Source organism: Paramisgurnus dabryanus, chromosome 19 (genome assembly GCF_030506205.2).
Source record: "Paramisgurnus dabryanus chromosome 19, PD_genome_1.1, whole genome shotgun sequence".
Lineage (NCBI taxonomy): Eukaryota > Metazoa > Chordata > Actinopteri > Cypriniformes > Cobitidae > Paramisgurnus > Paramisgurnus dabryanus.
The window spans coordinates 22403504-22428803 of NC_133355.1; the positions used below are offsets into that span (position 1 = coordinate 22403504).

At 38.4% G+C, this 25300-nt stretch overlaps 1 protein-coding gene across 1 annotated transcript; it reads left to right on the top strand.

The window, feature by feature from the left end:
- The first annotated feature begins 120 nt into the window (after nt 1-120).
- Nucleotides 121-25111, top strand: cpsf1 (cleavage and polyadenylation specific factor 1). The gene is made up of 38 exons (XM_065293283.1): nt 121-1227; nt 1487-1658; nt 2439-2466; nt 2570-2703; nt 4510-4590; nt 4683-4834; nt 5125-5271; nt 5363-5502; nt 5629-5739; nt 5816-5909; nt 5992-6079; nt 6173-6304; nt 6493-6544; nt 6723-6814; nt 6925-6999; nt 7885-7965; nt 10851-10943; nt 11036-11149; nt 11402-11543; nt 11641-11816; nt 12183-12322; nt 12409-12592; nt 13530-13736; nt 13828-13917; nt 14004-14147; nt 14714-14866; nt 15003-15119; nt 15651-15741; nt 15819-15903; nt 16127-16268; nt 18252-18404; nt 18900-19076; nt 19150-19216; nt 19294-19341; nt 19426-19581; nt 19887-20016; nt 20095-20233; nt 24835-25111. The coding sequence occupies exons 2-38, from the start codon at nt 1515-1517 to the stop codon at nt 24880-24882; spliced, it is 4347 nt and encodes a 1448-aa protein (XP_065149355.1). The 5' UTR covers nt 121-1227; nt 1487-1514; the 3' UTR covers nt 24883-25111.
- Nucleotides 25112-25300: the final 189 nt, after the last annotated feature.

Below are 25300 nucleotides of genomic sequence, written 5' to 3' on the forward strand. Positions count from 1 at the left end.
TTTTTTATTTTACAATGGTAAAAAGATTGTACACATTAAAATATGTGGAAAAAATACTATCAAAACAGTACTAAAGTATCATGGTACCATTGCATGTTTTTATATGCACTTTTGCAACAGTTTGACATGATATTAAATACCCTAAAATACCAAGTAAATACTACAGAACATAAATATCTTAAACAGGACATTTCACAAGACTTTTTTAAGATGTAAAATAAATCTTTAGTGTCCCCATAGCACATTGTGGTATTCTGAGATAAAACTTCACACTATTAATAATTTATTATATTATATCATGTTGAAATTGCCACTTTGTAGATGCGAGCAAAAAATGTGCCGTTTGGGGCGGGGGTGTCCTTTAAAATGCAAATGAGTTGATCTCTGCAATAAATGGCAGTGCCGTGGTTTGATAGTGCAGATTAAGGGGCGGTATTATCCCCTTCTGACATCACAAGGGGAGCTAAATTTCAATTACCAATTTTTTTCCCATTCTTGCAGATAATGGTTTACCAAAACTAATTTACTGGGTTGGTCTTTTTACATTTTTTAGGTTGCTAGAAGCACTGGGGACCCAATTATAGCACTTAAACATGGAAAAAGTCAGATTTTCATGATATAAAGGTACCACATCTCATATTATCAATATTGTACAAAGTACCACCAGTACATTTTACAGCAATGCCACATTATTTGAAGGTTTTATGTATTACAATAATATCAATTATTATTAATATTAATAACATTAAACATACAGGGCGGTTTCCTGGACATGGTTCAGATTAATCCAGGATAAGGGCTTAGTTATATAATAATACATTTAAGTACTGACAAACATATCTTACAAAACAACTGGTGTGCACCTTGAGACAAAATGGTGACACTGCATGTTTAGATGTCAACGCGAGATGTTTTTAAATTAACGCAACTCAATCTTTTTGTATTTTAGTCTGGGACTATGATCATATCCGTGAAATAAACACATAAAAAATTATATTAAACCGATTTTCCTTGTTACTTTTGAGGTAGGAACCGCCTGTGCTCACGTTTCGCATTTCGGACACATTTCCGCGTTGCACCGTTGCCGCACGGCATGCTGGGACGTGTAATGAATGAAACAAGTGCTGTCCAATGTGCTAATAATGTGCTGAGATTCGAGTTTAATATCTCCATTTATGAGACCCAGGGGCAAACGGGTCATTTGGGATATTTATACAGTATCTTTCGGTATGACAGAATCGATTCAATTACGTATCTAACATACATTTAAGACCAACTGCAACTAGCTAGCATATTAGCATGCAAATCTTGAGATGAATAAAATGTAAACAAAAGTTGAACATGTTTGTAAAAATAAATTGCGATGAATGTAGTTGTTGTGGCACAGTCAGATATAAGTGTAAAGTCCCGTAAAGGTTTTGTAAACGTATGAAAGCTGTAGTGTTCACTCGTGTGCAGATGATGCTGTTGTGATGTTTGTGGTCAGGTGCTGAGAGGATTAGCTGATCATCATCATGTATGCAGTGTACCGTCAGGCTCATCCGCCCACCGCCGTGGAGTTCGCCGTTTACTGCAACTTCATCTCCAGCCAAGAGAAAAACCTGGTGGTTGCAGGAACATCACAACTTTATGTCTACAGGATCATTTATGATGTCGAGGTACATGTCCTTTCTCTTGTGTTTAAATATTTTTTATTCAAGTACACTTTAAACCAATGCAAAAGTGTGCTTTTCTTTTTTTTAAATATACATCCATGCAATTTTTTGGTTGATATTTTTTATCTAATGCATTGACAGTGTAGATTTTTAAGTATAGATTAATTATACAAAATCCTTTTTTACAAGGACATAAATGTGTGTTGGCAGTGTGTAAACATAACCACCCTACAATTGAAAAACTACCCACTCCTTTATTAATAAATAACTACTCTCTATAAAAAAAAAAACAATTGGCAGTGTGTCTTCTTGACATGTGCTTTGATTCTCTTGTTAGTGTGACATCACACTTTAAAGCCCCACCCACGGCCACAGACTGACAGTCCTACATTCCCACAGTTTCCTCCCTCAGTGAGTTGTACACTGTCCGGCATATCTCAGTAGTGAGATCAGATCTGTTTTAACCGAAAGTGCTCACTGTCTCTTTTGATAAGGGAGTGTGAAGCAGTATCTCATTCGCATTTTAGGGTACAGACACAAAAGCAGCATGTTTTTGCTCCCACCCAATCATGGGCATTTTGGACATGCTATAATAAAGGATCTGTGGGGTATTTTGAGCTAAAACTTTACAGACACATTTTGGACACACCAGAGACATATATATTATCTTGTAAACTTGAGCATAATAGGTGCCCTTTATGTGTCCAAACACCAATACACTATGCATGTCCTATTTATTCAAGCAATTCATCTAAAATGCAATCATTTGTGCTTATATTCTAGAGCACTTCAAAATCAGAAAAGTCATCCGGTAGGACTGTTTCTTTTATACTTACTGTTATATTACTGGATAAAGATAATTTGTGGTTTTGGTGACATTTGTGGTTTTTTTTTTTTTGACAAAAATATTGTAGATGGCAAGAGTCGTAAGGAGAAACTGGAACAAGTGGCATCTTTCTCTCTCTTTGGAAATGTTATGTCCATGGCCAGCGTTCAGCTCGTGGGCAACAACAGAGATGCATTGCTTCTCAGCTTCAAAGATGCTAAAGTAAGTGTGAACAAGATTCTAAAGTTAAAAAGCATTTTAAGGGACACTCCACTTTTTTGAAAATATGCTCATTTTCCAGCTCTTCTAGAGTTAAACATTAGCCTGACGTTGTCATACTCAATTCTAGTCAGAATTTGAGTCTGATACCGCTCCATTGGGTTATGATTATGAGGCGTGTCTCAACCGAAAAATGCCTCTGCACTCAATTGGATAGACCTATGACCAATCAGAGCAACGGAGTGGGTGACGTATGTTGAAATTATGTCTTTTGCAGCATGACCGAACTGCTAGTTATTTTGCTACAATGACACTAACATTGTGACTAAGTCTGAGTAAGCAAACGTACATGAACACCTACTATGTTTACAACATTTCATTTATATCACAACATTAAGTATTTACTAAGTCATACAGTAAGACTATCTCTTACCATTTGTACATTAGGTGAACTTCATCCACGACGATACCCATTACGTTTGCTTGAAAAATATCGGAGCCTAGCATGTCCCTCCACTTATTCAGCAGCCACAATTCCAGGGTTCCGAAAAGAAGCTGGCAACGGCCGCTAATTATATTTATCTCGTCGTGCACGCCGAGTTGCATTGCCGTGATAGCCATTTCAGTTGCTTCTTTAACTTGGTCCTCTATAAGTGCGACCAACTTTTGCCGAATCCCGTAGGAAGGACGGCAAAAAGATCTTTCTGATCAACAAATGCCTTGTTTGCGTTTCTCTGTTCCTCTTTTAAAATCAATACTCTGTCGATATCTTTTAGAACAGACTCAATGTCAGAATCCACACATCTGAATTCTACAGCGGCAGCCATTTCATTGTTAATAGATTCAACACGCGCGCTCTTTGGTGACGTGGTTGGTTAAGTTACTGTTGATCATTTGTCCATCATTGTATAAAGCCCGCCCTTACAAATTGATTGGTCGACCAGCTTTGGGACTCGCATAGTAGCTCCTCAACGGAGAAACCCCAGACCGATCTTCCCGTCCTCAAAATGTGGTGGGCGGGGCTAAGATCGGTTGGCACCCAGGCTAGTTAAACATTAGATTTTTACCGTTTTGGAATCCATTAGGCTGATATCCAGGTCTGGCGCTAGCACTTTTAGCATAGCTTAGCATAATCCATTAAATCTGATTAGACCATTAGCATTGCGCTAAAAAATAACCAAAGAGTTTCAATATTTTTCCTATTTAAAACTTGTCTCTTCTGTAGTTACATCGTGTACTAAGACAGACAGAAAATTAAAAGTTGTGATTTTCTAGGCAGATATGGCTAGGAACTATACTCTCATTCTGGTGTAATAATCAAGGACTTTGTTGCCGTAACATGGCTGCAGCAGGCGTAGTGATAGTAACTCTTAGTAACTTTCAATAGCGCTGCTGCATAATATCATTGCGCCTGCTGCAGCAATGTAAAGGCAGCAAAGTCCTTGATTATTACAGCAGAATGAGAGTATAGTTCCTAGCTATATCGGCCTAGAAAATTATAATATTTAATTTTTTGTTGGTCTTAGTACACGATGTAACTACAGAAGAGTCAAGTTTTAAATAGGAAAAATATTGAAACTCTTTGGTTATTTTTTAGCGCAATGCTAATGGTCTAATCAGATTCAATGGATTATGCTAAGCTATTTTAAAAATGGTAGCGCCAGATCGGGAGATCGGCTGAATGGATTAACTCTAGGGGAGCTAGAAAATGAGCATATTTTCAAAAAAAAGTGGAGTGTCCCTTTAAATAATAAATCAATCCTGTGATATAATGCATAATGTTGACTTTTATCTATTTTGTCTTTTCAGCTCTCAGTTGTGGAGTATGATCCAGGCACGCATGATCTGAAGACTCTGTCGTTGCATTATTTTGAAGAGCCAGAGCTGAGAGTGTGTACCGCTTTTCTGAGCTGTCCTTCTGTGGATCTGTATGCCAGGCTGATGTGTGTTTTGATTGGCCTGTGTTATTTGTATGATTTCAGGATGGTTTCGTTCAGAACGTGCACATTCCTATGGTGCGAGTGGATCCGGAGAACCGCTGTGCTGTGATGCTTGTGTACGGTACCTGCCTGGTGGTCTTGCCTTTCAGGAAGGACACGCTCACTGACGAGCAGGAGGGAATCGTGGGGGAGGGGTATGGATGAACCTTTCACAAAACACCTGCATGTATTACAAAATTATTGTCAGGCTGTATTTAAATCGAACCGAAGGATCCTGATTAAATATTACACAGTTATGAACTGGTCTTTAAAGGCTCAGTATGTAATTTTCCCCATTCAAAACAAAATCATAGCTTGATAAATGAGCATGGAATGATGGGAGTTGTAGTTTTTCCACCATTGCCAATTAAAAACCAAGGGTATTGTAAATGCAGTTTCATCGATATTGTGTACTATGTCACTCATAATGTTGTTCCTCTTTCAGGCAAAAGTCTAGTTTCCTACCCAGCTATATCATTGATGTTCGTGAACTGGATGAGAAACTCCTGAACATTATTGATATGAAGTTTCTCCACGGATACTATGAGCCCACACTGCTCATCCTGTTTGAGCCCAACCAGACGTGGCCGGGGTATGACTTATTATCCAACTTATAATCAACGCTTAATTACATAATTATCTACATGGCTGATAATTTCACGAGAAAATGTGTTGGTGGTCAGGCGAGTAGCTGTGCGTCAGGACACTTGCAGTATCGTGGCCATCTCTCTGAACATCATGCAGAAGGTTCATCCAGTCATCTGGTCTCTGAGTAATCTGCCCTTCGACTGTAATCAGGTCATGGCTGTGCCCAAGCCCATTGGTAAGATTATCATCCATACACACCTCTCTTAACTGGTGCTACATACTGCTGATTTTTCGCAAATGTCTGTATAGAGATGGTTGTATGTTTTAAATTTGGACTAATGTATATGTGTATTGTCTTCAGGTGGAGTTGTCGTGTTCGCTGTGAATTCTTTACTGTATTTAAATCAAAGTGTTCCTCCTTTCGGGGTGTCGCTCAACAGTCTGACCAATGGCACAACAGCGTTTCCCTTGAGTAAGTGCCACTGGACTCACATTTCTATAATGACTTAAGTCATCTTTCTCATAATGTCCTGTTTTATGCTCTATAGGGTCACAGGAAGAGGTGAAGATCACCCTGGACTGCTCTCAAGCTGCCTTCATCACGTCTGATAAGATGGTCATTTCTCTCAAAGGAGGAGAAATGTGAGATTTATGGCCTTTCGTATTTTAAATCATATCATGATTCACATGTTATTGAAAATGTTGTGTTGTATTGTGTGTGCAGTTATGTGTTGACGCTCATCACAGACGGCATGAGGAGTGTGCGAGCGTTTCATTTCGATAAGGCCGCCGCCAGTGTCCTGACCACCTGCGTGAGTGATTAAAAATAAACTGTACATCAACTTAGTTAATAAACATGTTTTTTAAGTGTAATTCTTACACACACCCTGTATGTGTGATGTCAGATGATGACTATGGAGCCAGGATATCTGTTCCTGGGCTCTCGTCTGGGAAACTCGCTGCTGCTCAAATACACTGAGAAACTGCAGGAGACGCCAGTGGAAGAGGATAAAGAGAACGAGGACCAAGAGAAGCAGGTTTGTTGATGCATTTTACTGACCATTATTTATCACAGCGTAGTAATGATTCAGTTGACACATCATGAACTTACACTATCACTTTTCAGGTTTTTGGTTTTGTCTGGCATACTGGATCTTAGCATATAGTGTTGTCATATTCAAATTGTACATGCATAACGTGCATATTGAATGTCTTTGTATACCAGGAAGAGCCCCCGAATAAAAAGAAGCGTGTGGATGCCTTGGCAAACTGGGCAGGTAATGTGCAGATCCTTCCAAGAACCCTCTGGAATAAATTTGCATATGTTTTCCTTGTGTACCTTAACCCCTGGCTGGGTATCCCATGCAGAAGAATGACCTTTTTTTAAAATGGCAATTATATTTATGTTAGTGTGTTTGTAACGTGTGTGATGTTGTTGTTGTTGTTGTTTTTTAGGTAAGGCGAACCTACCTGATGAGCTAGATGAGATCGAGGTGTATGGAAGCGAGGCTCAATCAGGCACACAACTGGCTACATACTCGTTTGAGGTAAGAAACTGCCTTATACCTTGAACTCACATTCAGTTCAAATTCAATTAAAAGTCACTGACTATAAAAACAAAAATTTACATTACTTGATCATATGATGTTTTTTTCAGGTGTGTGACAGCATGTTGAACATTGGACCCTGTTCCAGTGCCTCCATGGGAGAACCAGCCTTCCTTTCTGAAGAGGTACCTATTATTTTCACTGCTTTATTTGAAAGAGTGAAAGGGTTTAATACTGAACCTTGTGGCACACCATATATATATTGCTCTTCCGAGGGGCGCAAATTTAAAATATGTGTTCGGAGTGTCATGCGTGTTGCTTGTGTTTTCAAAATATGTGTTTGTTGCGTCATGTGAACCATGTGCATCACGTGTTTTGTCAAAATAAGTGCCTGCTGCACACACCTCAATACCGTTAATGATAAAAGAGACGCTCATGTTCACAAAATACACACAACACACTCACTTAACAGTAAACACTGATTACACATGAGATTATGGGAGTATCTGGCAAACGCAAGCGTCTTTTTAATCATAAACCCTTTAGTGCATCTGCAGTAGGCACTTATTTAGACAAGACACGTGATGCACATAGGTTCACACGACGGGCAACATACATGTTGTGACGAACTTTACATCGAGTGCCCTCAGTAAAAGAAGTCACCGGCTGCCACTGGATTTAAACAAAAATAATAAATGAAGCAAACATAAATTATATCTCATGTGCATTATTTAAAGAGATTTGTGCTTTCAATTTTCTTTGCGTTCAGCATAGAATTTGCCTGTCAGATGATAAAATCAACACATAAATCTGACAGTCTTGCATTGAGGGAGTGTCCAGTGACAGATCTGGGGAATAGAATATCATAGATTTATAAGTGCACTCTTTTGATTTGAATAAGCACACAACACACTAGCAGTTTTTAATAGTAATTTGACTGCCCTTAGCAAACTAGAAACTGGATCGCAATGTTTGCCTACTACTGGTTTTGTGAGAGCAAGTTTTAAACAGGCAAACCCTGATGTCATTTACCAGAAAATAAAATGTAGTGCCATATATGTCACTCTCAGTTTCAGAATAATCCAGAGCCAGACCTGGAGGTGGTGGTGTGTTCGGGTTACGGCAAGAACGGCGCTCTATCTGTACTGCAGGTATGATTATCTCACACTACCCCGATTATCCCAATGAATCCTGTCTGGAATTGTGTCCTTGGGACAGTGCTTTAAGTATTTGTGGATCCATCATTGCATTCATGCATGTACGTGCATGTATTGTAGCTGGGTCTGAGTGAATTAGAGATGCATAGCTTGCTGTCCTAGGGTGGTGAGGATCGTCTGCCGAAGGCAGTCTGCAGTGCTACAGTGATATCTGGGCTTTACCATGGTTGTCTCAGAGATGGTTGGAAAGGCCTATAAAACACCCGACATACAGCAGAGACGCTGCTTGTGTGTACCTGTCATGCATTTCACAGGGGATGCATGAATCAAAGTTATTGAGTTATCTGCGTATTCCTGCTGAGCTCATATTTAACAGAGGCTTTGTTTATATGAACATTTGCTCTGGGTGTACTGTATAACAAGGGTGTATAACAGGTTCCATTATGTTTTCTTATTGCTAAATCAAATTCAGAAATGTTTAGGGATGCATGTGACCACATGCTCATCATTTGATGATACTAACAATAAATATTCCAGTTAAAACAATAAAAATAGTGTATGCCACAGTGCATGCAGTAAGGAAATCCTTCACAATTAAACACAGAAAATGCAAATCAGAAAAAGAGACTTGTGGTACAACCAAATATAAATGCTGATCTGTCTCAGCGGACAACATGTGATCAAATATAAATACCAGGTAAAAGTGTCTTTCTGATCTTCTACAGATCACACAATAAAGAAACCTTGTCATCAGAAATAGCTCCAGTTTAATATTAACAGAGTCGTATAATAATAGAGTTACGACAATCACATAGACGTCCGTTGTAAGAATGGAATGCGGAAGTAACAGCGTTTCATGTAGTGACCGGTAGTGACGCATAGTTCCAAACGCAGCACTGAAGCCCATTCATTTCAATGGCACCTGCTGGTAAATCGATGAAATTACCGTTTCTCTTTACATTTTCGGACATTTCATTAATATAGTCAACAGTGATATTTTATGAACTCTGCGGTAGGTAATGATTATCGTTAATAATAACTAGTAAAATTTTTATATTTTAATGAGTTGTGTATAATGTGTGAATAATATAGATTTAATGGTTTAATATGTTATTACTGGTGGCCATCTACTTTATACTTATCTTTTTTATATATTACGAGTAACACTAGGGGGCAACAGCGACAAGCTAAATGCCTTATAAGAAAGTCACACTGCTTCACAATGCTGCTATGTGTTTCATTGTGTTTGGTAAGTAATACGAGTGATGTATCCTCGAAAATCATGTATGATTATATTAACATTTAATGTGAATTTAAAATATGAATTTAGTGTGTTTCTGTTATGCTTCACTGTTACAAATAACCGCGTTGGCGATCTTTTATTTTATTTTAATATAGTAAAAGTGTAGGAATTATGTTTTTATCAGATTGATAGCCATTTATATAGCCATATTTTGCTACAAAAATTAAAGATAAACTGTTGCTGTAGATGGTATAGATAACCACAGTTATATTTGGGTCACGATTAACTGTTTATCTTTATTAACTGATTTACTGTATTTCCATCACTCCCTAGTAAAAAAAACGTTATAAACACAGTAAGTATAGTGATCAATTCCCATTACAAGCTAATATTTACCTAAAATAGCTGAAAACCTATGCAAACAGATTGACAGCCCTTCTTGGTTTGGAACTGTAGAACGTTACATGAATCACGTGACCGCGCGGCGGCGAGATCAAAGCGTTTCGTAACTCTGTTATTATACGACTCTGAATATTAAGGTATAATGGTTAATTATTCTTGGTATGAACACAGGCTGATCAGGATTGACTTCACTTCTTACTGACTTTTGCAACAGTTTAGTTTTCATAATGGCATAATGGATAATGACCAGGTCAGAGATCTTGACTGTGTCTGAGATAACCCCCAATAAACCTTTAAATAGGGCACTGGTTGAGGGGACAGCCATTTTGTAGTGGTGTCCGAAATTATTGGCCCTGTCCCAAATGACACACTCTGGACTTACGAGAGTCCACGAGGAAGTAGTATTTTGGGACAGACTCGAGTGTCATGCTGGAAATAGGAAGAAAAGTTGCCCATCAGTGTGAACTCCTCCCTTCCGTCGTCTTTCGCCAGGATAAAGCGATTGCTCTTTCGAAAGTGCACGAAGCCTGCTGCAGTGGTGCAAATGGGGCGCTGATGAGCACACTTCAGAGTGTTAAAATGACAGATGGGACACCCTACGGACTCGTAGACTAAGCGAGCACACGCAATTTAAGGCCACAAGACCGAAAATCCACATTAAGTGTGCCATTTGGGACAAGGCCATAGTAGAGGTTATTAAGTGCACTTATTCAATCCCATAATGCACTGCAAGTGTTCAACCTATGCCAAGGGCTAGCCACTGTCAGGCACATGCCAAATTAACTCCTGCCTAAGTACACAAGAAGGCACTTCGAATGCTTAAGCCCTGGCTATAGACTTTTTTTGTTGCGCATACACAAACTTACACAGTTGACTTGTCTCATACACATGCGCTGACGTACACAGACCCTTGCATATGCATAAAAAAATGGACTACACTTTGGCCTTTAGTGTCCGAAATTGACTCTTTCAAGTGGACTGTATTAGTGAACTAATGTAGGGAATAATGAATGAGGGTATAGGGGGCTATTTCGGAAAGATCCCTTGAGTTCTAAAATTTTGAAGTCTGGATTTATTAACTCACCTGGTCGTGGTTGTTGTTTGTTTTTATGTATGTTAGAAAATGCCCTGTTCTAATAAGCATAATGCGAATTCATCTGCATTTAAACCAAATACTATAAAGTACTCTGAATGTTAAACTTGTGATATTCAAACACTTGTTTGTATTCTATAGAAAAGCATCAGGCCGCAGGTAGTCACAACGTTTGAACTTCCTGGATGCCATGACATGTGGACGGTTATATACCATGAGGAAAAACCTGAAAAGGTTTGCACTTCTCTTATCATTTGTCGTCAATGCAGTGCATCTTAAACATATCACTGTGTCTATTTTTAAAACTTCCCCTGCTTTCTCTGTAGTCCCCAACAGAAGGCGACAGTGAAGATCCAGAGGAAATGAAAATCAAGCCTACGCTGGAGGAAGACAAGAACAAGCACGGCTTCCTCATCCTCAGCAGAGAGGACTCTACTATGGTAATACTACAAAACATTCGTCTCTCATCAGCTACTTCTTGACCAATAAAAATACTCGTATAGTAGCCTTAGCCTCAGATTGGCAGACATTCACTGACCATCTGATGAAGGCAAGCTGTAATCTGATTGGTCAGTTTTACAAGCCTTTTGGGAGTAATGGGTTGATAGAATGAACGCAATAAGCCGATTATTGTCATGTATATGGAGGACAGATTTGCTTACAGTATAAATTTGCTTTCCTCATCTCTTCAGATCTTGCAGACAGGTCAGGAGATTATGGAGTTGGACACCAGTGGTTTCGCCACACAAGGTCCCACCGTATTCGCAGGCAACATCGGGGACAATAAATATATCATCCAGGTGTCCCCGATGGGCATCAGACTGCTGGAGGGAGGTAAGAAACCACATCAGTACATTGATACCTATGATAATTGAACTATGAACTTTATTCCCTATCCTATTTGCCGTTTGATTGGTTTCTCTCTTCTCAGTCACCCAATTGCACTTCATCCCCGTGGACCTGGGCTCTCCCATAGTGCACTGCTCTGTGGCTGACCCGTATGTGGTCATCATGACGTCTGAGGGAGCGGTCACCATGTTCGCTTTGAAGATTGATTCTCACACCGGCAAGAGCCGACTGACCCTACAGAAACCGCAGATCCACATGGTCAGTCCATGCTAAATAATAAAACAAAACCTTTATCTTATTTTATAAAATGGAGTCATCCTACTCTCAATTTTGATTGGATGAGTCACATTCAGCGTTGATTGCAATAGGTGCTTTAAAGGTGGGGTGCACGATTTTTGAGTTGGGCCGAGTACCAAAACACCTGTAGCCTTAAGGGGCATGTCTACTTAACAACATCGTTGCCTGGATTGTGTATGTGTGGGGCGGGTCTAAAAAAGAAAGTCCAGATTCTATCCTGGTAGGGGCGTGTTTGTTTAGGTGATTTAAAATGTCAACATTTGGTTTCAATGATCATTTTAAATAAGCATTTAAGTTTGTAGATAACTAATCTTTGACTTTCCACAGCTATCACGTGTTATTACACTATGTGCGTTTCGCGATGTCAGCGGCATGTTCACCACCGAGAACAAGGTCAACTCCCTGTTTAGAGAGGAAAGGGCAGTCAGGACCCAATCAGAGTCAGAGACCATCATCCAGGACATCAGGTGACCAATCACAGCAGACTTAATTCTGTCCCTTACAGTACTGTTTGCACTCTCGTGATTTGTCTAATTGTTTGTTTGTTTGTTAGTAATATTGTGGATGATGAGGAGGAGATGCTGTATGGTGAATCAAACCCTCTGATGAGCCCCAGTAAAGATGAACAGAGTCGCGGGACTTCAGCAATGAGTTCGACAGGAAGAGATCAGAGTGGTCAAAACAGACTGGAACCGTCACACTGGTGTCTGCTGGTCAGAGAGAACGGAGTCATGGAGGTACATATACACCCATTACCTATTATATTTACTTTCAAGAGCTATTTTGGTTGTGTTTGTGCATAAAATAATGAATAACCTCATACAATATTGTATAAAAGTCTTAGGGCACATTAATTTGTTATAAGCTTCCATGTATCAAATTAAAGGAACACTACACTTTTTTTTAAATATGCTAATTTTCAAGCTCCCCTAGAGTTAAACATTAGATTTTTACCATTTTGGAATCCATTCAGCTGATCTCCGGGTCTGGCGGTACCACTTTTAGCATAGCTTAGCATAATCCATCGAGTCTGATTAGACCATTAGCATCGCGCTAAAAAAAATAAGAGTTTAGATATTTGTAAAATCGAACTTCGAGGTCGATGTAACAACAGAAGAGTCAAGTTTAAAATGGAAAAATATCAAAACTCTTTGGTTATTTTTAGAGCTGGGCATAGATTAATCTATCTCATACAAAATAAAAGTATTTTTTTGCATAACAGTTTGAGTTTGTGCTGTGTATAATTATTATGTATATATAAATACACACACAATCATGTATGTATTTAAGAAACATTTACATGTGTGTATATATTTATTTATATTTTTATATATTTTAAATTATATATAAATAAAAAACGATATTTAAATAAAACATTTCTTAAATGTATATATAGGTATGTGTGTGTGTTTAAATATACATAATATTTACACCTATTACAAACTCATTTATTATGCTAAAAAATTACTTTTATTTTGTATGAGATTAATCTAGATTAATCTATGCCCAGCCCTAGTTATTTTTTTAGTGTGGTGCTAATGGTCTAATCAGATTCAATAGATTATGCTAAGCTATGCTAAAAATGAGCTAGAAAATGAGCATATTTTCAAAAAAGTGAAGTGCCCCTTTAAAAAAACAACACTTGGTTCAACACTTCATGTCACCTTTCATCAGATCTACCAGCTTCCGGACTGGCGTCTAGTTTTCCTTGTGAAAAATTTCCCCGTTGGTCAGCGTGTTTTGGTCGACAGCTCTGCTAGCCAATCTGCTACTCAGGGAGACCTGAAAAAAGAGGAAATGACGAGGCAAGGAGAAATCCCATTGGTTAAAGAGGTTGCTCTTGTATCATTAGGTTACAACCACAGTCGTCCTTACCTGCTGGTGAGTTTATGACTGAAACTTCGCTGCTTTTTCTTTAAACAATCAACACAGTTTTACCCAATGAATATATCTGTCAATCAAATTTTCACAGGCTCACGTTGATCAAGAGCTTCTGATCTACGAGGCTTTTCCATACGACCAGCAGCAAACTCAGAGTAACCTTAAAGTGCGCTTTAAGAAGGTACCCAGCAGTTACTTTTCACCTAAAGGTGTAAATGTTTACTCTTTTGAATGATTATAACTCGTGGTTTGTTTGCTTTGTCTCAGATGCCTCATAACATTAACTTCAGAGAGAAGAAGTCCAAACTGAGGAAGGACAAGAAGCCTGAAGGTCAGGGAGAGGAGTCTGTAGGGGTCAGGGGTCGTGTGGCCAGATTCAGATACTTTCAGGACATCTCAGGATATTCAGGGGTATGTCTCACTATGGTTGTTGTTCTTTATATATCCACCTACCAACCTACATTTACACAGATTGTAACAGTTTACACTGGACAAAGTGAAATGTAAAGACTGGTTGCTTTAAAATATATTTTTCTTTCAACAACCGCTATTTGTATGTGAACATTTGTAATTATTCTTTGGGTACTTGTATGTATGTATACACACAGTAGTTTTTCTTTGTGTTATTTTATTTATTTATTTATCCATGTTTTATTCCATTTCATTTTATTTAATTAATTTATTTTTTGTCCATATTTTGTCCATTTTTCATTTCCAGCCAGAGCAAGCCAATGTTGCTTTACACTGTCCCCCCTTTAAATTATTATTTTTTTAAAATCTGTATTTATTAAATGTTTGTTGTAAAACCCCCAAAGAACATTCCAGAATATACAATTTAAACAGTTAAAGAACACCATTTCCCACCCCTTCCGAGAAATGAAAATCTCTTGCCTTCATCGTTTCTAAAAAAAAAAAAAAAATACAGTTTACACTGAATTTGTAGGTAAATTTTATTGATATGTGCATCTGTGTGTCAGGTGTTCATCTGTGGGCCGTCTCCTCACTGGATGCTGGTGACTTCTCGGGGGGCAATGCGACTGCACCCCATGACAATAGATGGCCCCATTGAGTCCTTCTCACCTTTTCACAATATCAACTGTCCCAAAGGTTTCCTCTACTTCAACAAACAGGTACAACAAACAGGCACACAAACATTTTGGCATTTAACAAAATTTACAATTTATCTACAAAAGCATTTTTAGTTTTTTCTATAATGTTTCATGACAATAAGTAACATAACTCTTATATATACATATGTTTTTACAGGGTGAACTAAGAATCAGTGTATTACCCACTTACCTGTCATACGATGCGCCCTGGCCTGTTCGCAAGATTCCTCTCAGGTGTACGGTCCACTACGTGAGCTACCATGTGGAATCCAAGGTAATCCAATGCAGTTTTCTCGTTTCCGAAGTGTAGTCGATGTGTTAGAAGCAGGGAAAATGGGCAAGCGTAAGGATCTGAGTGACTTTGACCCTTTTGGCCCTCCAAATTGTGATGGCTAGATGGTCAGAGCATCTCCAAAACTTCGTCTGCAGTGGTTAGTACCTTTCAAAAGTGGTCCAAGGAAGGAAAAGCGAAGAACCGGCGACATGGTCATGGGCGGCCATTGATGCGCGTGGACTGGCCCGTGTGGTCCGATCCAACAGACGAGCTCTTGTAACTGAAATTGATAAAAGTGAATGCTGGTTCTAATAGAAAGGTCGAGTGGAGTCCATGCCTTGACGGTTCAGGGCTGTTTTTGTGGCAAAAGGGGGACCTACACAATATTAGGCAGGTGGTCATAATGTTATGGCTGATCGGTTTATATAGATTTAGATGCAGTCTGTGACAGAAGCAATATATCCGGTAATCTGCAGCCTCTTATAGTCTAACATACATGTTGTGTACTATAACTATTAATGTGTGTTTCAGGTGTACGCAGTGTGTACCAGTGTTAAAGAACAGTGCACACGAATACCCAGAATGACCGGAGAGGAGAAAGAATTTGAGACCATTGAAAGAGGTTTGAAACTGCTAATGTGTGTGAACAGATGAATGCCCGATTTGATGGGGACTTAATGTGGTCTGTTGTTGTTTCAGATGAGCGTTACATTCACCCTCAGCAGGATAGATTCTCCATTCAGCTTATTTCTCCCGTCAGCTGGGAAGCCATTCCAAACACACGGTGAGAACCTCACAACGAATACACACACGCCTGCTTTGTAGATGTGACCCAGTCTGTAAAAACCCAGCTAACCTTGATGTCATCTTTATTATTGATTGACTAAGGGAATGACAAATCAATGTGATATCAATTATTGACTTTGATGCTAATATATAAATGTCCATTTTTAATTATTGTTTCACCTAGCTTTTGATCTTAAACCATAACATTGCATATTTGTCAGGATCGACCTGGAGGAGTGGGAGCATGTTACGTGCATGAAAACTGTGGCGCTGAAGAGTCAGGAGACGGTATCAGGACTGAAGGGATACGTGGCTCTCGGGACCTGCGTCATGCAGGGAGAGGAGGTCACCTGCAGAGGCCGCGTGAGTCTTCATACACACCCCAATTCAAAGGCTGCGTCCCTATGGGTAGGGTTTAGGTTAGGACATGAAAGGATGTTTCAGGACCAACAAAAGATCCATGAGCATGATCTTTCAAGGCGACTGGCAGCTTACATACTTGATTATCCACACAAGCAATGCTGATTGATTACGTACACTGCAAAAAAGTTTTTTTAGTATTTTTGTCTTGTTTTCAGTTAAAATATGTAAAAAATTCTTAAATTATAGGGGTGTGATGAGATCTCGTGCGACGAGATCTCGCGAGATTGAATGTGTCTCACGATATTAAATGTGTCTCGCGAGATTTCTTGTGGAGGTGAAACGCTGGCCGTTTCTCAAATAAAAGACTGCATCCTTCGGAAGTCGCATTTTTAAACTGCATTTACTTCATAAAGACTGTCATATTAGAGAATATTAACAAATATAAAGTTTACTAATTATTTAGTTAATCGCAACTTGTAATATGCTCACGCCCTGCGAATGTAATGCTCAGATAATGATCTGAAATAAACCTTGATGACGTATGCAGCCTGCATATGCGACCTCCGGAGGATGCAGCTTTCTGTTTGACCCTTTTACAGTGCATGCATTATATTTGTCTTTTACAGCGTTTGCTTTTTTGTTTGGGTTTCCAATAATGTTCGTTTGTGAACTCTTGTGAAGTCTGAGACGCGTTGTGTTTGTCTGTTGATCAGTGTCAGAAGTCTCAGCAGATTAAACCCTCGTTTACATGATTTAATGTCTGCATGTTCTTGCTCAAAAATGACAGTGACTGAATCATTTCTAGTGTAAAGAAATTGACATATATTAAATATTCAAATGGGTTTAAACATTGTTTGGCTAAAAATAAGCGTTTCTCTCAGTCGAAAGTGAAAGTGAAGATAGCGTCCGTGAGACGAGTCTACTATCGCCCCCTGCAGGCATTTGTTATAGTACATACATAATGCTTTTTATGCCACAAATGTAATGTGTTTGTTAATGTAATGTTGTTTAATGTAACTTGGTTTTAATACTTTATTTGAACCAATTGTTATTGCATCTTCGTTATTATGTAATTTTAAAGGCTACTGCTCACTTGGGTCTATTTTTATTACCCAAAAATAACAAATTACTTCATTATCAGTTAGCAAAATAATTGTTAGGGCCAGTCCTTGATTAGTTAAAACTTTTTAAAATGACGTGATTTCAGTTTCTTCAGGATTTCTTAAAAAGTCTAAAAATATTGTCTCGTCTCGTTCTCGTAAACCCAATCTCGTGTCTCGTCTCGTGGATTTAATGTCTCGTCACACCCCTAATAAACATGCTTTTTCTTGATGAGCTAAACGACCCAAGAAAACAAGTCTAGTTTTTAGACCAAAAATATCAAATTTAGGTGATTTTGCCTGAATTAAGTGTTTAAGAAAAAAGAAATCTTATTTCAAGATTTTTTTTCTCACCACATTTGCAGATATTTTTGCTTTTTTTAAGCACAAATTCACTTTAATGTAATTTTTTTTGAAAAAAAACTAGACCTTTTTTTAGATAATTTTGCTCATCTAGAAAGTACATCTTGATTTAGGAACTTTTAGATATTTCTACTGAAAACAAAACGAAAATGCTGAGTAAGAAAGTCATTTTTTGCAGTGTAGGTGCGATCCATTCCTGTAAATAACACCAGATATCATTAATTAATTTTAATCAAAACGCGTTTGAGTTTTGGAAGCCTCTGATTGGTGGATCTCACAAGTTGTAATATCTACAGTGCTTTGATGACTAAATTGAATATAAGGAGCATTTCACGTGTGCACCACTTTTCTCCTCCTTTCCAAAGCGCTTATATGCGCTCCTGTAGCGTCCGCTGTTGCTTAGCAACCTAAGCGTTCCGTAACATTGTGCCAAGCACCCATCGGCGGAAAAAGGAATCGATGTCTATGATGACATGTATATATTTTTCTCATCAGTCATGTGTTCTGGGTTTGTTGTCAGATCTTGATTCTGGATGTGATCGAGGTAGTTCCAGAGCCCGGTCAACCGCTCACCAAGAATAAGTTCAAAGTGCTGTATGAGAAGGAGCAGAAGGGACCCGTAACCGCTCTCTGTCACTGCAGTGGATACCTGGTGTCTGCCATCGGACAGAAGGTGAATTCAACGCCGTCCCTTAATTGTTTAAGCAAGGAATAATTGACGACGGGCCATTGAATTATAAGAAAATAATGCACACCCAAGGTGCAATGATGTTACACCACAGGTTTGCATTATTTTCATATAATTCAAAGGACCGGAGTCAGTTATTCCTCTTATACCACGGTTACCACAAACATTGCTCTGGTGTCTATTTTAAAGACATTTGACAATTTAGGTGTGCGGTTATCAGAAATTAATGCATACTCACGGAACATTTCTCAGCCAATTAGAATACAGCATTCAACAGACCCGTGGTATGATGATAAGTAAAGAAGAGCCACAGCAGCTGTGTCATACACAGACGCACAAACAGCTGGACTTCTTATTTCCACAATCCTTAATATAAATACGACATCTGTTAACTTTGACAGCCCTGAAAATTTCATTCCTATGCATCTGATACTATTTATTTTAAAAGCAAGTTGATTTATATATATGTGGCATATGCAGATCTTTCTGTGGAGTCTGAAGGATAATGATCTGACGGGTATGGCCTTCATCGACACTCAGCTTTACATACATCAAATGCACAGCATCAAGAACTTCATCCTGGCCGCTGATGTCATGAAGAGCATCTGTCTGCTGCGCTACCAGGAGGAGAGCAAGACGCTGTCACTCGTCAGCAGGGTACCGACTACACTCCACAGTTTTTTTTCTTGCATCATTTCAAATGTTTTTACGTTTTTTCTTTTTACATTAGGATGCCAAACCCTTGGAGGTTTACAGCGTAGAGTTCATGGTGGACAATAACCAGCTTGGTTTTCTGGGTACGTTTTTATTTACGCATGATCTACCTCGATTTAGACTTCAATAACTTGACGTTGTAACATTTGAACTCCTTTAGTTTCAGACAGAAACAAAAACCTGCTGGTCTACATGTACCTGCCAGAAGGTATTTGATTGTTTCAGTAATACCTCAAAGCTTTGCTTATATGTCTTCCCAATGCTTGATATTGCAGTGATTTTGTTGTTTCAGCTAAGGAGAGTTTCGGGGGCATGCGCCTGCTCCGAAGAGCAGATTTTAACGTGGGCGCTAACGTGAACGCCTTCTGGAGGATGCCCTGCCGTGGCACTCTGGACACAGCCAGCAAGAAGTCGCTCACCTGGGATAACAAACACATCACCTGGTTTGGTGAGTGAGCGGTTGAATAGACAATTCAGAAAGATGCAATGAGTGTTCTTGTTGTGGGTTCGATCCCAGGAACAAAAATTGTGATAAAAAGTAAAGCTTGTAAGTCACTTGGTTAAATGCGTACTATTATATAAGTTTACTATTATCATATGATGTAAAATGGTTCAAATCATATTAGTGTCCTGTAACCCAATTGGTAAAGCATTATCAACCCAACGATCAAGGGTTCAGTCCCCCAAAAAATATACATACTAATAAAAAATGTGTACTTATTTTAATGTATAATTGTTAACCTGTCCATGCAGCTACATTGGATGGAGGGGTCGGGCTGCTTCTGCCCATGCAGGAGAAGACTTACCGCAGACTTCTGATGTTGCAAAATGCTCTTACGATCATGTTGCCGCACCATGCCGGACTCAACCCGAAAGCATTCAGGTACTAATGTCTGCTAGTAGTGCTAGTGCTAGAGAAGAATATATTTATTGGATAAATCAAACCTGTCTTTGACTTCAGAATGCTGCACTATGACCGGCGGTTGCTGCAGAACGCAGTCAAGAATATTCTAGATGGAGAGCTCTTGAACAAGTATCTGTACCTCAGCACCATGGAGCGAAGCGAACTTGCTAAGAAGATCGGCACAACGCCGGACATTGTAAGTGCATATTATCATAACAGAATTAAAAACGCATTCAATTCAATATGTACTGATTTATATTTATATGTAGTTTTCCTTTAAGGAAGACCAAAGAGCCACACAATTATAAACAAGTGATGGAAATCTTTTAACCCTCTGGGGTCTAAGGGGTTTTTAGGGCCCTGGGGAAGTTTTGACATGCACTGACATTTGTGCTTTTTTCAGTTGCTTGAAAACATATTAATGGCAAAAGTCTCATAACACTGTGTTCATCACAAACTGGGCTACAATATCATATAATCAACATGTATATACATGTTTGTATTTTTGAGAGAAAAATGTTTATGCGTGGTTTTTGAAAAAGCAAAATTTTTAAGTCACTGATATAACTCCACAAAACTCATTCTAAACATGTTTTCCCAAGACTTTCCAAACAGGATCTAGTAGTCTAGAGTTTTTTCTTCAAAATGATGTGAAAATCATATGGCCTACTCAATCACATAAAGCAATGCATTGATTTACAATTTCTAAGACACTTTTGCTTGGGAAAGGCTGTATGCATGGAGGCGGGAAAGCTCCTGAATAATCAGTGATTGACAGCTGAGAGACAAAAGAGTTGAATAATGAGCCACTAATGAGCCTTGGATGTTCAACAGGAATGTAACCCTCAGTAAAACCATGATAAGGTTTACTTTTCAATACAATGTAAACACACACACACACACACACACACACACTAATATATATATATATATATATTTCTATTGAAATATTTTCTATTAATATCACAAGTATAAGTTACCTTTTAAAAACCATAGTAGCCTAATCATGGTAAAGGTACTGTTTGGCCATCATAAAGTGAACGCAGGGTTTGTGTTTGGTTGGCCAGCGAGAGGTTTACTTTTGTGCAGTAAAAAGCTCAAAAGAACAACTGCCTATCGTTGTCTGGACTCCTATTTGTGTTTTTGTAATCATTATAGTAGAAACACAACCAGGGACACGCGTGATAAATTTATCAATGTTTGTTTACAGCCGCCGCCATTACCTCACGTGTTGATCATGAAAGCAGTGAATGTGTGCACATGCGAGTGATCCTGTGTTTAATAAACTTGCTGTGCGGAGATATGCGCTTAGACGCAACTAAATAAGGATTGTACTGTTTGCAATCGCATATTTTATAAGAATACCAAAAAGCGCGTCGAGTTTCCTGACTCGCGTGTTTGTGTATGTGCGTTCCCGTCGCCTCAGCTGTTTGACGGAAGACAAAGAAAACACTCGCGTCTGGAGAAACTGACACACATCCGCAAGTAAATAAGGATTTATATGTCGGACATCGATCCCGTCACACTGACGACACACTCGCGTCTGTCTGGAGATTTAGGCGCGAGTAAACAAGTATGTGATGTGTGCAATCGCATCTTTTATAATGATACCACAAAGCGCTTCAAATATGAGGTATTGTGTGTTTGTGTGTGCGTTTGGACGTCGATCGAGTCACACTCGCGTCTGGAGATAACTTTAGTTACAGTCACGAGTAAACAAGTAGATGTCATGTTTCCAGCACTCGGATTAAAACTTAACACAGCAGTGAATGGTGTGGAATGTCCATTGACTGTCAATATGCAGAGACGGAATGTCCATTGACTGTGGGGTTGACTAATGAATATGGATGATCTCTGCTCTTTTCTTCAATGGAGCGGGGCGTGGCTCATTATAGATAATGAAGCAACAGAAGAAAGACGGTACATCTCTCTCTTCTAATACAGTTAACAACGAATTACAATATTTGTTTTCGATTTCACTTACATCTTCCAAAAGCAGACATTCCAAGGATTATGTAGACATTTATCTTTTGTTTATATGACAAATATTCGTTAAGTTAGAGTTAATTTTTCTGACGTGTTTCTGAAAGGACTTCACTGAGGGAGAGAGAACAAAACGCGCATCATGTTTATTTTCTTAATTTTGCGAAAAGCACAACATGCTGTTTTTATTGGGAGTGGACAGAAAAAAACTAGACAATTTAATGTTTTAAATGATGTATAAATCATATCTGTATGTCAAAAATCAGCAGAGTTATCTAAGTCTCTTTGGGGAGAGATCGAAAAATAAAGAGTTTGCGGCGCCCGCGCCGCAGCCGACCCCAGAGTGTTTTAACTCTTTCCAGCATTTAACAAAAAGTTGCCAGCGTGAGCATTTTTATGATTTTTACAAAAGTTAGTGCTACCCAGAAAATGTTCTTCTTCTTTAAATATATATTCAATATATCAAATGAAAGAACAAACCCTCTGTTTTCAAAAAAAAAAAAAAAAAACATGTTTCATTCTTCAAAAATACAAAATTTTGAGCAAAAACTTAGGACTTTTGATAGAAATCAGATTCAGAGCGATGATCAAAACATACACCGAGTTTCAACTGTTTGCCCTAAGGAAATAATTCCGGGTTTTCTAAGTTGGGTAAGAGCACGTATGTAGTGGATAGTATTACGTATTGCCGGGAAAACTCGTCAGTGGCATGGAAGCGTGTTCTCTTAAAGCAGTGGATCTCAAATGGGGGTACGCCTACCCCTAGGGGTACTTTTAGGTACTGCACGGGGTACGTGAGAGAAAGTGGAAACTGAGATTTAGTAATAAATCAATAAAATCAGTTAATCATGATGATAGTATTTTATATGACATTAGGAATACACAAAGATGCATTAAAAAAATCATAAATTTAAAGCATTTTGTACAAAATGCATGTGCGGGTTCAACCTGTTGATCTTGTCTGGCGCATGCGCTAAGGTTTCAGTTCAGCAGCTTCAGCAACGGAGATACACGGAGCCTGCTCCTGTTATCATTTCATACTTAAAGTTTACTTTCTTTTGTGGTGTTGCTGTGTGTATACATCTGTCAGTGTTGTAAATATGTTTGAGTTTTATTTGGTTATTAAAGCTTCCATAATTAATAACATTGGGAAAGCAGCTGTAATCCACACAAAATCGATAATTCAAAGGTTTATTTTAAATTTAATATGAATTTCAATCTATTTAAATATATCTTTATGCCATATTTGTTTAAATGTATGTTTAATTGAATGTTTGCAAATCTGATAATAGCACCTAGGGGGGGGGGTGCTTTGACTGACGCACACTCATTTGTAACCTGACACCGCTAACCAGCTGCAGTAGCAGCGGCCAGCAGACTAATCTTTAATACTGCCATATTCAATTTGTAGCTTGCAGTTTATACTTTGCTGTATTGTTACTCCTTTAAGTTTAAACCTTTTGTTAATATATGTTCAGTACTAAGATCATAGGAGCAGGGTCTGCGCGAAATAATTTAAGTAAGGAGAGGTGGTTTCTTAAAAGATGATGCTAAAAAGAATAAAAAAACAGAGCCTCAAAAATACCACCAGTTTCGTGGTGAATACTAATAAGCAATAATCCTGCTCTGGGGCATCAGAAAGCCTATAATGTCTCACTCATTTAACTGTTTTTTAAAGCTTAATGTTGTCGTCTGGTTAAGGGGTACTCGGCTTGAAAAAATCATAAAAAGGGGTACTTCAGCCAAAAAAGTTTGAGAACCACTATCACAAAGATTAGTCAATTTTCTTAAAAGAAAAATCCAGATAATTTACTCACCACCATGTCATCCAAAATGTTTTCTTTGTTCAGTCGAGAAGAAATTATGTTGTTGTTTTTTAAACATTCCAGGATTTTTCTCATTTTAATGGACCCCAACACTTAACAGTTTTAATGCAGATTAAAATTGCAATTTTAAAGGACTCTAAACGATCTCAAACGAGGTATTAGGGTCTTATCTAGCGAAACAATTGTCATTTTTGGCAAGAAAAATAAAAAATATGCACTTTTAAACCACAACTTCCATCTCCGGTCCTGTGATGCCCAGCGCGACTTCACGTGATTCCGTAATGCCATGGAAAGGTCACGTGTTACATGTATGAAACGCACATTTGCGGACCATTTTAAACAATAAACTGACACAAAGACATGAATTAATATCATTCAACATACAACAACCTCTGATCGGTCCTCTTTCTCCACACTTGTAAACACTGGGGCGGAGTTTCGCATACATCATCCGTGACCTCTTGACGTGATGACGTATTGCGTGAGGTCGTTGCTGGCGCGTCACAGGACCAGAGGAAGACAAGAAGTTGTGGTCTAAAAGTGCATATTTTTAATTTTTCTTGCCAAAAATGACAATCGTTTTGGTAGATAAGACCCTTACGCCTCGTTTAGGATCGTTTAGAGTCCTTTAAAACTGCAAATCTAAACTGCATTAAAACTGTTAAGTGTTTGGGTCCATTAAAATGAGAAAAATCCTGGAATGTTTTCCTCAAAAAACATAATTTCTTCTCTACTGAACAAAGAAAGACATCAACATTTTGGATAACATGGTGGTGAGTAAATTATCTGGATTTTTTTTAAGAAAATGGACTAATCCTTTAATTAACAAGTTAACTCATCAATGGTGGGGAAAGAGTTAGTTAATACCGTAATCATTTTATATACTTCAACTGAACAACCAGCTGCTAAGACTCTATATTATCAACTGTTATCACCTACTTTTAAACCATGTTGGCTTCTAAAAAGAGTTTGTGTATTTGTGTTTCAGCTCTTGGATGATCTTCTGGAGATTGAGAGAGTAACTGCTCACTTCTGAAGAGCTTGTGGTCTCGCTACCAATTTGTCTGGAGATTTCTCTGTTGGCCCACTGTTTTATGGCACTCTTTTGATAGAAAAGCATATGCAAAAATGTGTTTCTTGTGTTAAGAAAAAGACTACAGTAACTGGTGTCATGTTTCATAGAATATTTTGTAAGAAAAATGTGATGATACAAGACCGTACATGTTGGAAATCATCACAATAAAAAACAAACAAAAATACAATAATAGCCTCTTAAAATGGTTTCTTACAAACACATTCACACAAAAGATTTTACCGCATTTTTTAACATTGATGACTCACAAACTAACTGTTGAGCTTTACATCACTAATAAGATTATTGCTTAATCATACAACTCCACGGTCATTACAGTTTTAAACTGCTGACTGTAGTAAAATGTCTTTTGGTTAAACGT